Genomic DNA, 12,833 nt, shown 5'->3' with positions numbered 1-12,833 from the left:
TAGGGAACAGGCAAAAAAAAAAAAAGAATTATTGTAAAAAAAAAAAAAAAAAAAAAAAAAAAAAAAAAAAAAACAGGATTAAAAACAAAACGTTTCCCCAGAAAAAAAGAAAAAAGTTTGTAGTGCCTATGTATTTAGTCTACCAGGTATTCTGCTAGGATTACACTGTGTTTAGCTCCACACAATCTTCTTCTCATCAATGCTTTTCCAGCTTTGTATCCCTTCTGAAGAAAAGCATGCCCTCAATGTAACGCTGCCACCGTCATTGTTCACCAGTGGTGGAATGGTGTGTTCATGTAGATGTGCAGTGTTTGTTTTCTGTTATACGTGGTGTTTTTGTAGCCATAAAGTTAAGCTTTGGTTTCACCCCACTAGAGCTGTTTGCTGTGTCTCCTGCGTGGAAAATTTTTAAGTGAGACTTTTTATGACTTTCTCTCAACAGTGACATTCTTTGTGCCAAAATCCAGATTTGTAACGTGTACAACCAATAACTGTCCTGTTGATAGATTACTGCACACCCAAGTCATGAATCTCTGTAGCTCCCTCAGAGTTACCACTGGCCTCTTTAGGGCAGCTTTTCTGACATTTTAGGTGGATATATATTGGTAGATTTGAAGTTGAGATATACACTTTCTTTTCAAAGCTTTGCATATTATTTTATAGCCTTACCATGCTTTAAATGTCTCCATAACCTTATCTCGGCCCTGTCTGCTCTGTCCCTTGGTGTTCATGATGCTTTTTGTTTTCTATTGTCTTAACACAGTGGGGCTTTCACTGATCATCTGGATTTATATCGAGATTACACAAAGGTGGACAAGGTGACTTTTGAACGAAAATGTTGGTACTGGGTTTTATTTAGGGGATCAGAGTAAAAGAGACTGAAGTTGTATGAAGTTGTATGCATGCCACACTGTTAAAAACCATGTATTCATGAAGGATTTTCACTCAAAAGCCTAACATAGCACAAGCAAAATAATCCAAGCGGTATTGATCTCTTCACAAGGTAATCTAAGCAAGAACTAGAAAGATCTAAAGCAGAAATTGTCAAAAAAAAAAAAAAACTGTTGGGAAACAAACAATTTTCTGGTTTTCCAGGACTCATAACCACAAATGTGAGAGATCATCGCATTCTGACACAAAATAGGACTAACTGACGGGAACCAAGAGGTTTCAGAAACATCTGGAACAAGGGAGTCTCTATAAAGGTAAATTAACCATGACAAATACGACACACATGTGACAGCTGAGAAAAAAAAAAAAAATTACCCTTGTTTCAGAGGGAATTCGGATCCATGTTACATTCATGTAGTTGTGCAGCAGGTTGAGTTTGGCCTCCAGGGATAAGATCAGACTGCAGAACAATATAAATACACTTTTTAAAAGAAGAAAACACAATTACATCTGACAAAGATATCAGTAACGTATCAATTGGAAGCATGCAGAAGGATTACATAAGTTAAGCTGTATGAATGATATCTGCAGTCCTCTAAAGGAAATCCATGAAGGATGCACTCAGAGATGGACAAAGCATTTTTTCTGTGTGTCATAGTGTCAGTTTTTTTGGCACAATAAAATCTTAAAGAATATAAAATAAAACCCCTTAAATAAACCTTTCAAAACTCAGTGAAGGTGTTGCAGATTTCCAGAGGCCACTTCTGGACAAATGCGACGCCTGCCTGAAATCTTTCGATCTTTTTTTTTTCTTTTTGAAGTGACCCAAAGCCAGAGCCAATAGTCACAGTTAAATCCCAACATGTAACATGCAAGGAGGTCGATGGATGTGTGCTTTGCTGATACATATCACCTGGTGATGTTTCAGGCTTACCTGGCTAGCTTGGTGTTGTCATTGTCGTCCCTTCCCCACTCCCAGCCCACACCAGGATCCACAGCAAAATGGAGTGCCAGCAGCTTGTGCTCAGAGTCGGTCAGAGGGATGACAGCTGAAAGAGGGGAAAATGCAGTCGCATTACTTTGGTCCACCTTAATCGGCAGTAGCAAGTCTAAGTGACGCTGGTTCTCACATGCGAATGTGGCGCCGAAGCTTTTGGACAGTTTCAACTGATTGGAGCTCAGGGCGAGTTTGCTAAGAGCAATGTAAGAGGAACATGAACTCAGTTATCCAAATCTTCTTTTCACCACATTTTCATCTCAAATTCTGTATTTTTCCATGGTCATTTTTGGGGATCTCTGTCATTTTCAAGAACATTTTAAAATATAAATGCAAAGGTTCATTAAAAATTTAAAGTAAGTATTCAGTATGGAAGATTGGATGGAAAGTTAAGACATTTTCTGTAGTCTGTTTTCTTTTTCCAAAGAAAAAGAAAGAACAAATAACTAAATAACACTGCATAGATAAAATTGTATTTTTTTCCCCTTTGAGTTCTCCAGATTTCACAGAAACTCTGTAAATCTGCCTCAGTTATTACCATATTTAACTTTCATTATCTGTGGGATTTTGATTTCGTGTTCTCTAGTTACACACTTTCTTGTTCTTACCTTTTATTTTTAATACGTATTTGTGACAAAAAAACAACAAAAAACTAAAAATGTTTAAGATGAATGCATAATATAAAAAGTAGTTGTTTTTTTGCAATTGAGCTAAAAACACAGCAAGATTTTGATTATGTTTACCGTGTTACATTTGCAGTTTTCTGAAATGTTGGGCTCTGTTTTGCACCTGTGTTTAAAAATTAGCTTCTTGTATCTCAGTTTGTGCGGAGTTTTATTCATTTTTAAATCGAGGAGCATTCTCTGTTTTAATGCGTTTCATGGCGTTTGTTCAGTTTTGTGTTTTTTTTTTTTTTTTTGCTGTAATCGTGTTTTTAATCTCCTCCTTAGATCTGAAGCTCAGTGCTACAGCAGAAGTACAGCAGAAGCGGTGTCAAAGTTCAAACAGTGAAGAAATGTCATTTTTATCACAGGCATAATAAACGACAAAAGAAAACAGTGTTTATCTTTACCCAACATGATAAACTACTTACAAGCAGTAAAACAGATTTCAGCACCAAAACAGACACCAGGCCGGACTTCCTCTTGTGGGAAATGCACATGCACAGGGCAGGAGTTTACAGTAGGCTACATGTCTCTTTCCTCTGAATGTGTGGGAGTCTTTTAAAACAACAGTGTAAGATGGAGTAGCTGGGCCTTGCTGGCCCACATAGCTGCTCTCATCAGGCTACCTAGTGTGGGGGCTGTTGTCTGCATGACTGTAAAGAGAGGCAGGCTGTTCAGGCTGAGGCCATTCCAGCCTTCCCTGTCAGACCCAGATGGAAGGCGCAGTCTCCTCCTGGCCTCATCAATTCTTCCACTGCCAGCAGGCTGCTGTGCTCTGTAGGCTTCATGGAGACTGTGAGGAGCAGAAACAACTACCTGTACAGAGTCCAAATGGATGATTCAGGGCCAGCCTCTGCTCTTAGTGCACTTCTTCTCCTCTGCATGAATGCAGAGTCAATGTGCTATTGCATCATGCAATCTCTTAGGGCTTTGTAAACAAGTATTTGTTCTATTTTTCTTGACTTTTTCGCACCTCACGTTGCAACCATGAGCTTCGATGTATTTTATTGGGGTTTCATGCGATAGATCAGGGCTCTGCAACTCCAGGAAAAATTCAACACACTGGACCAAGAGCTAAAATGAGAGATGAAGTCAGGTCAAACCCTGACTAGGGCAACAATAGGTGAATGGATGACTAATGGTGTTTGTCTTTGCGTCAAATCAGCTGTTACCTTAGCACGCAATACACTTTACAGTAAATCCCCAACACAAACAATGAATGACTAACGGTAATAGGATGCTGGCATGCCAGCATTGTTGACAAAGAGGAAAAAGGGATTCCATTAAGTAGGGTCTTTCCAAGAGCAGTTTTGCCCAGACAGTTCTGTCTCAAGACAAGTTAAAAACACAAACAAAGCTAAGCTAAGAAGAAGACGATAAAACTTGCTCCCTCCTTGGTTCCCACTCGGGTCATGCAGCAGCTAAGCGGAGGTCTGTGAGGTGGTGTCCCCGCTCCCACGATGCAGCTGGCCTCCTTTGTGTGTGAGTGCGTGCACGCACGGCTCTTCCAGCTTGAGCCCGGTCCAATTTCAGCTCTGCCAACTGAACTCCGGGGGACTCGAGTGTGCTGTAATATATTTACTATCCCCTGTCGGGAGCCGTGTTTTGTTGTCCTCCAGTAACCGATTCCCACAGTCCGTGCGAGGATGACATCATAGCCTTCTTTGGAATACAAGCTGTGCAGTCGACGTCATAGCTCGCTGCTCGCTGCTCGCTTTGCAAGCTTGATTCAAGAACGATACAGAGAAGCGGAGGACGAGCAAACATGGGTGTGACCCGTAAGGAAATAACTGCTGGAGATTAACTTCTCCCTGCTTACATTCGGGACACTGTGCTGGAGATAAGCTTATTCTTTTCTGATTTGTTAAAGAATCTTAAAGATATAATGCATTGGGTCGTGAGAGCAGACTAACATCCCCTCCCTTATTTAACTCGGCTTTAGAGGACAACAGCACCTTTCTTTTACATGATTTGACTTGCAACATTTAGTCAGTCTTTCAGCTGCAGTGAGATTCAAGAACAATTTGTGCAAACTGGAAAAGTAACACATTCAAATTCCTGAGTTAGTGCTCTGCACAGCTGCAGATTTCCAGGCTCTGAATCACTGGAGTAAACAGCAGCGGTGCACATAAACAAAACTGAGATGTCCACCACCATTCCAGAGTCAAGGACAGCACATCTAATCAGTGACTTGCAAAATGATTGATAATTGAACTTTTTATTATGTGACAGAGCAATAGAAAGAAGAACCCAACTGAAAAGCTTTGCAAATTGAAAGTCTAAATCATGTTGATAAATATTATATTTAAGTAAATTCTATTAATAAAACTCATTTTTCACATTATCATTATATCAGGACAGCATAAGACAGATAATCTGTGAAAAAAATTGAGCCCTTTTGCTGATTCCCTGTGGTGCTGTTGTCATCTGAACAAACAGACTGCCCTGTCAGAAAGAACCAACCAGACCCAAGAGGAGGGTCTTAGCTCTGTCAAACACCCTTGTGTACGACCTGCTCACACCATCCTGATTGCTCTCTGCTGTGCTACGGAGAGCCAGCAGATGGATAAACGGTTGTCCTGGAATGGTGAGTTGTTTTTCTTTTTGCACTTATGGACTGCTTGCTGTTGGTCTATCACATAAAATCCCCAAAGTTCAAGGAGTGTGAATTATTCTGTGAAGCACTCTCTAATTTCAATAAAGAGCTGTGTGTTAGTGTCACTGCAGAGATGGAAAAGTTGAGTAAAACAGTGAATCCATTGAAAGATCAAGATCTAACCCCCACTGACTAGAAGTTAATGGTTACACCACGCTCTCATGTAGGTGGTCCTCTGGCCAGTTTGTGTAATCAGATGGGTGCAAGAAGTTTATCAACAGGACGCCAAAGAAAACTTGGGAGTGTTTTTGATTTACGGAAAGGAGCTTGAAATAGGCTCAAGAGTTTTCCAGAGGGTTAGTTCCCCTCACACGCTGCTGGACCGCGTGAGCACAAACAGGCAGATGAAAGACCTTTGCTAGCATCTACTGAGGGTTTAACTCATTATCACACAGCAGGTGAGAGCATCGGCGGGTTGGGCAGGAAACACACATCCAGGTACACTTGGAGTGGAAAACCACTTCACCAGTTCATGAAAAACTGAAAACAAACATAAATCTTAGAGCAGCAACACTCGGCCTCAGTCACCCCATGTGTGTGTTTTTTTTTTTTTTTTTTTTTTTTTTTTTATTTATGTAGCTTCAGATTCCTTACACATAAAAAGAAGGAGGAGCACAACTTGTCAAACTCCTGGACTACACCTTGCAAAAGTATTTACACCCCTTGAACTTTTTTTTTTTTTTTTTACTTTTACCGTATTGCACACAAAAAGTTATATGCATTTCATTGAGATTTTATTTAACAGGACCAACACAAGTACTGGAAAATTCTGAAGTATCATGATAGGTAGTTTTCAATGTTTTGTTTTTCCAACTTTACTACTTTGTCCTTTACTGCAGTTATAACCAGGTGTACACCGATTGCAGTTTTCTGGTCGATCACCTGTCTTCAAAAAGCCTGACCTGTTGGTTCTAATTTTGTCCGATACAGATTCTTTTGTTTGAGGTTACTAAATAAAGTGACAAAATTGCTAACCCAACGACAGGTTGCTATTGCTAACCGCGCACGTGCAGATGTGACCTGGTGGGCGGGTTTGTCTGTCAGTCTTCTCTCACAGCAGAGCAAAAGGGGGCAATTGCTGACTTTCAGACGTTTGCCGAGGTAGATAAGATCGGTGGATTAAATCGTTTCTCATGCAAGTGTTGGCAGATCGCAGACCTTCTAGAATCAAGGAAACCAGGGCAGATTTATCGATGCAACCCTAGTTACAGCCATAAGTGTTTTTGGGGTATGCTCATTCCTTACTGCAAAACAGTTTAAGTCGAGTCAGAATGGATGAAGCACATCTATGAACATCAGTTTTGTGACCCTCAAAGCCAGTATCATATCTTTTGCAGCCTCTAACAGGTTTTTCTTTCCCACAGCATGATGATCCTTCCACCATGCTTCACTGCAGGGACAGTGAACATCAAAGTGATGTTCAGTGTAAAGTTACAACTAAGCATATGTGAGACAGTAGATGTTAAGAGAGTTTAAAACTTTCAAGAGGTGATGCAGAATTTAATGGCATGACATGCAATTACTCTAGAAATAGAGGGTAAAAATGGCTTTTTGGGTTATAATTGTTCCTGACGTCTTTTTTTTAGGCAAACCCCTTTTGTCCTGGTAGCATTGTACCATATTCTTCCCATTCCATAGATGGCATAAACAGTGTTCGGACCTTAGAACTTACTTGAAATAGCTTTCAGCAAATGTTCCAATTCGAGTTTGCCTGGTACATAAAATCACAAATTAACATGCATTAATGTTTGTGGCTCTAACATGACAAATGTGGAAGGGTTTAAGGGTATGAATACTTTTGTACAGCAGAATGAGGTTCAAAGACTGTTTTCTTCCTGAAGAAACCTCCAGTCTTCCGACACCTGAACACACACCAGACCAGCAGCCCCTCTTAGATGCTCTTTGCTGAGTCAGGGGAAACTAACAGCAACCGTCCACCTGAAACGTCCACACAGTGGACTGACTGTTTAGGCCTGAGCCAGCCGGGACTTTAATGCTGAGAGGTGATTTGCTGAGGACAGACAGTGAAGTATCTTCTGGTCTGTCTGGCATTAGCTCAGACAAGAGAGCCATAATTTGCTTCTTTTGATTCAGATGAAACAGGGAAATGCAAAAGGCCACGTTTTTTAATCTTATAGTTATACCCTACACCCTGCATTTTCATGAGACTTTCATTTAAAGCAGTGCAGATTTGCATCACTGCCATCACTGCTGCGTAACATGAGTTGCCACATGGCATACAAATGCACCATGTCAAGAGTTCAAATGTTTTCATAACATCCTGGAGAGAGTGCAGACTTTCTGATCTTATCGAATGAGGACACTGTGTACCAGGATGAAAAAAGTACAACCACGCACGGGTGTTGTGATTATGCTCTGCCATTTTGTCTGGACACATGCACCATCTGGTGGATGAGCAGAGAACCTCAACGTTTGGCTGTAAAACACCCACTAAAGTGCTGATTAGTCTGGAGTGGTGAGGTTCTTCTGGGGCTTTGTAGGAGTGACTAGTTCAGGAACAGTCAGAGGAGGAAGAAGGAATCCATTTGCATAAGTGTGTCTGTTGTCGAGGTGACGTCTCATACTGTGTTGGAGTGAAACTCAGACTGAGACGTCAGCAGCCCACACGAAACAACGACCGGGTGCCGTGACTGGCAAGGCCGGTTGTCAGGGAGACCCACTGTTGTTGACACTTACAGGAAGTCCATGACCTCGAGGCTAAGCTGTGAGCGGGAACACAGGGATCCCAATGGGCAAAAACAAGAGTGTTTCCACAAAGTGAGACGGGAATTAAAATGTGTACTTCGCCTGCCACAGCTTAACACAATCAACATGTTCTGCAGAGCTCCGCATCGCAACCTCTTCCCCACTGTGACCGAGGAAAACGCATAAACAGACACACCTACTGTGACAACCCGCAGCTGGAACGTCAAGTCAAGACAAAAAAGCGCAGGCAGCTTTTGCAAGCTTGAATAATTTTGTCAGCATTCAGGAGTCGAAGCTGGCCGGTTTCCTCAGCGATGACCCTCCCCCGCTAGATGCTGCCAACTGGCCTCTTTTAATAATGGATCTCAGGTAATTAGGCTGCCGTCTCATACATTATTCACCTCAGACAGGACAGACAGAACCTTCCCTTTACCCTCCAATCCTGCTAGAGTTAAAAGCAAATTCCGCCACGCTGCTATGAGAAGCTTTTTGTGGTGGAGGACGCGTGCTTACCTTGTTCTCGCTGCTGGTCTCTCTGCTCCATGGACACCAGCGCTGAGAAGTGAGCCTGATCGTAGGCCAGGACCAGGGGGGAGCAGTGACAGCGGCTCGGAGGCACTTCCAGAGGCAGATAGAGCCCTCCAAACGGGATGGGAGCAAACGCTGCGAAGGAGGTTCGAACATGGCCGGGTCACTCCTTTGCAGTTTGCCCTGAGCCACGTACGACTGACTGAATGATTACACAGTTTCCCCCACCTTCTCCTCCGGAGTCTCTGAGCATCGTGTCGGCCACCACTACAATCGGCCTGCGTAACACATGGGCCAGCACAAACACATGGAACTCCTCCAAACTCTCGTAGACCGGATCCTCAGAGTTATCCACGCTGGGGTAACAAAAAAACACGAAACATGACAGCACACTGATCTACACGAGTCAGAAGAGATCCTGCCCATGTTTGATTCATTTTCCGCAGTCATCACAGATTTTTAGAGTCTAAACTCCATACTTCAATTTCCACAATTCCCAATATTTTTTTTTGAATCACAGTGATAAACTATAAAATATTTTTAGTTTGAATTTACTGCTGATATTAAAAAAAAAAAACTAGCGAGGCTCGTACCTGGAACATGCATAACAAAAAATAAATAAATAAAAAAAACGCCTCAAGGCGCAGAATAAAGTTTGGAAATACAAATATTTTTCCAAGCTTTTCCAGATTTTTTCAGAAAGAGCATGGCCCCTCGTTTTCTCAAAGCAGTGCTCAAACAGGTCCAAAAAATCCATAATTTCCTAGTCATGCTAACTAAATAAAATAGGAGAAGGTGGGGGGAAGAAAGGGATGCTGATGGAGAGATGGATAAAAAGCACAGGCAGCACTCTTGAGTGTGCAACCACCAGGGAAACGGGGGATGAGCAACAATTAAGCTGTCAGCCACACAGCCAAATTCGCTCTAATAAAGAGCCTCTTAATATGTGAATCCCACTCAGCCCATTCACAGGCTCATCTCACACTACGACCATCAAACATCCCTAACCTTATTACTCTCTTACAGTCAAGCTTAATGAGAGGTTCAAACATTCACAATAAATAAGTAAATTGCTCCCCTGAAAGGAACATTTTCAGCAATGGAGTCTTTTGTCTGCTTCAGTAATCATGTAGTGAAAAAAAATATTTTTGTTGTAGCATTAAAGCCTTTAGTGAAAAATGTCACTTATCGTAATCTAAACCAACCGCTGTTTCTGCTATAGAAGAATTTCATTCTAATCAAATTTCCCCTAAATGTTAAATGTATTTTTTATTTTTTATTTTTTTTGATGCACTTGAATGACATTTTAATCTCGGCTGAAACTTTCTGTTGGTCACACGTCTTCTCTTGTTCCACCGGATCGGCAGCCTACCTCGAAGAGCTGAAGTAGCGCGACAGCGTATGTGTGTTTATTTCAGTGAATATGGAAACACGGTGAAAAACCGCAAGGCTTCTCTGCGTGGGAGGAGGAAACCAGAGCGAGTTTCCAATCCGCCTCTGTAGCTTGAGAAAAAGCCACTCTTACGTTTATTTGTGCAACCTGCTGCAGCTAAAAGTAACTCAAACCCAAGACGGGCAGGGTTGGAAGGGGGTGGGTTGAGCTCTTTGAGCAGAAAAAAGAACTTACAAAGAAGCCAGTAGGTGGCACCGTTTCACGTTGTGATTTTGCAGAGGAAGACGAGTTCAATTTGCATCTGCCTTTTTTTGAAAATTTTTATTTTCAGATTTGTACATTCATGTGCGTTGGTTAACTTACCCTCCGCTGGTGTTCCCGTTTTTGCTGAGATGAGTGCGAGGCTCACTGGAGGCCAACTTCAGCAGCTCGTTCCACTCTCTTTCCCATTCTTCTTCTGTGTAAACCAGCCCTGACTGCACACACAAAAAAAAAAAAAACACGGCAATGAAATTTAAATTACAGTTTGCCATAAATTAACTGTTAATTCAAAGTCACTGCGTGCTTCTTTTAGATTAAGTGCATTTTTCAAAATGAAAAAAAAAGTGAAGAAATACAGCACCGTGTTGAGCCGTCTCCCATTTGTTTACGATTTACCCTCAAGAAGTAAAATGGTACTCATCAATAGTTCTCCAGGTTCTCTAAATTATATTTAAAGCCCTCAAAAACCACATCAGGTATTGAATCGGTAATAAATATAAAAGCCAAAATACGATGGAATGCCACATTTTCATCAATTCAAATAAATAAAGAAAACACTCAATACTACTTTAAAAGATAAAAAAAAAAACATTCTGGCTACCTTGAGTAAAACATAAATGGTATTTGTGCAATTTCACACTTTAGAACAGAATATCAAAACAAATTGAAATACTAACCATAATTTATTGTTGTGCAGTTATTAAACTTAATTTGAGGAGAGTTTCATTGATTTCGAACCGAAACGTTTAGTGAGAAAATTTAACTGACCACCCAACACCAACTTGTTATACTGGCTTACCTTATAAAAAGATCACCAAAAACAAAATCTGCGTATTGAGCAACTGAAAACCACAGTTGTATTTTAGTAGGTGATTTTGCTGTATTCTACATGTCAAAAACAAATTAAATGTTATAGTTAACATTTTAACTGTAATAGTATTTTTTAACAGCAGAGCAGTGATTGGTTTTCAATTTTTCTGAACATAAATAAGATCATGTTATGCATTTTACATGTGTTTTCTGTGTAATTATTGTGATTCTGCAGTTTTGTTTTGTTTTTGTTTGTTTTTTTAAACATGCTGTGAGAATCCAGCCAATGTCTGCTGCCATGCGACGGCAGTCCCTTCCAAAACTCAAACCAGAACACCTCCTTTCATGGAATCCGTCTTACATAACTGGGCCAACTGGAAGACTGGAAGACTGGAATTTTCGAACATAAACATCTGGACAACTTCTTTGCTTGGGCTATCTTTGGTGACACACTTTTTCTCATAGATTGGAAAAAAAAAAAACTTTAATCCGACATCAGGGCAACAGGAGGAGGCAGAGGAGGTGCAGAGGATTTGGCAGCATTACTTGAACTGCTACAGCACTAATATACATTTAGAAACACAGACAATCTGCTTCCAGATTTTGAGTGAGGCTCAGTTAGGAAGCAAAAATCAGCATTACTTTAACCAGAGGTCTTCAGGAAATGACCTATTGCTCTACTCTTATTAAAAAGTATCATTTGGAGAGGTGGCATTGTGTCTGATTTGCATGGACGGGCGCTCGGCGAACCTCCTTGTTCTGCTGGGTTTGCTGCCACCTCCACCTCCTCTTCAGAGCGTCTCTCTCTGCTCCACTTTTCATCATGGTGTACAAAGATTTCCTCAGCATCAGGTCTCTGTCATGAAAGCCCCACATCCCTGGAAGACAAAAACACAACGGTAGGAACGACTCCGACTGAGAAAAGAATGCACTGATCACTGGCTGTCCGTATGTTGTCATTCTTAGATGACCGCAGCTCCTTAACTAAAAAAAAAGCCCTCCTCAGACAGAGCTTGTCAGGACAGATTACAATAACTCCGGTGCCTCTAGACCTCGGCTGCCCTCAGAGCCCTCGCACTGGGGAGGAAAGAATCTGGGGAGGGTGAACATGCCATGTCTCTAGAACACAAAGTACAGGTGAGCTATTCTTTCCTCTTGTTCCTGTCCTTTTAGCTTTGACTTGTCCTTCTTCAGCAAGATTTTGGAGTCATTAGCTGTGACACAACACCAGATGTTTCCAATCCAGGAACGAGGCCAGCCTTCTGGTGGCAGAGATTTAATTTGTGGTTGAATATTCACAACATTTTTGCTTCAGTAATTTCCCAGTTAAACGCTTCTTTACTTTTGGTTAACTTTAAGTTACACATATGATGCAGCAAGTACTATAGTTTCAAAACGCAAAATTCAGACCTTGTTGCTCTTGTTGAGTGTCCCACTGTGCATCTCACTATGCTTACATTCAAATACAAAATCGGTTAGCATTAGTAAAAAAAACATATTCATTTAAGTACACACCTATGGTTTTAGAATAACACTCAACGTTTAAGGAGTCTGAACTGCAAAAATTAACATCTGTGGAATGTAAGCAGATTAATACAACTTGTGACATCTATTTTTGTTTAATTTCAAGGTGAATAATACGTCTCACCAAAATCTCACATGAATTTTTAGTGATTTTATATAAGCAATAAAGTGAAATTATAGGTTAAAAGTTTTGAGCCTCTTTCCCCACTTTCATCACAATTCATTTAAAATTCATTGCAGTTGCACATTTCCACCAAGCTACCAAACTGTAACCACAGTTAAATCATCTGAGATCAATGATGTGCTGAAATGTTAGTTTTTTTTTTTTTTTTTTTTTTTTTTTTTTCCACTTTCGGGTCTCTTGTTTCTTTGGGGGGTTTATATACTCCCTTACACAGATTG

The 12,833-nt window shown here is 40.9% G+C and overlaps 1 protein-coding gene and 1 long non-coding RNA gene across 4 annotated transcripts in view; one reads left to right on the top strand and one right to left on the bottom strand.

Annotated features, from left to right (window-relative positions):
- The window catches only part of otud7a (OTU deubiquitinase 7A), a 48,796-nt gene that overhangs the window by 4,901 nt on the left and 31,062 nt on the right, over positions 1-12,833 (bottom strand). The window contains exons 7-12 of the mRNA XM_015035683.1: positions 11,658-11,785; positions 10,200-10,312; positions 8,672-8,799; positions 8,429-8,578; positions 1,826-1,940; positions 1,267-1,351 (exon numbers count right to left, since the gene is read on the bottom strand). Coding sequence (XP_014891169.1) covers positions 1,267-1,351; positions 1,826-1,940; positions 8,429-8,578; positions 8,672-8,799; positions 10,200-10,312; positions 11,658-11,785 — 719 coding nt within the window. The remainder of the gene's footprint in view (positions 1-1,266; positions 1,352-1,825; positions 1,941-8,428; positions 8,579-8,671; positions 8,800-10,199; positions 10,313-11,657; positions 11,786-12,833) is intronic.
- The window catches only part of LOC106949446 (uncharacterized), a 9,992-nt gene continuing 8,874 nt past the window's right edge, over positions 11,716-12,833 (top strand). For all 3 annotated transcript variants that reach the window (XR_001425381.1, XR_001425382.1, XR_001425383.1), the window contains exons 1-2: positions 11,716-11,806; positions 11,914-12,044. This is a non-coding gene — a long non-coding RNA (uncharacterized LOC106949446). The remainder of the gene's footprint in view (positions 11,807-11,913; positions 12,045-12,833) is intronic.

This window comes from Poecilia latipinna, unplaced genomic scaffold (genome assembly GCF_001443285.1).
Source record: "Poecilia latipinna isolate Pla-1442-1.1 unplaced genomic scaffold, P_latipinna-1.0 Scaffold344, whole genome shotgun sequence".
Classification (NCBI taxonomy): Eukaryota; Metazoa; Chordata; class Actinopteri; order Cyprinodontiformes; family Poeciliidae; genus Poecilia; species Poecilia latipinna.
Note: the sequence above shows the minus strand (reverse complement) of the source record. Positions and strands in the feature narration are given on the sequence as shown.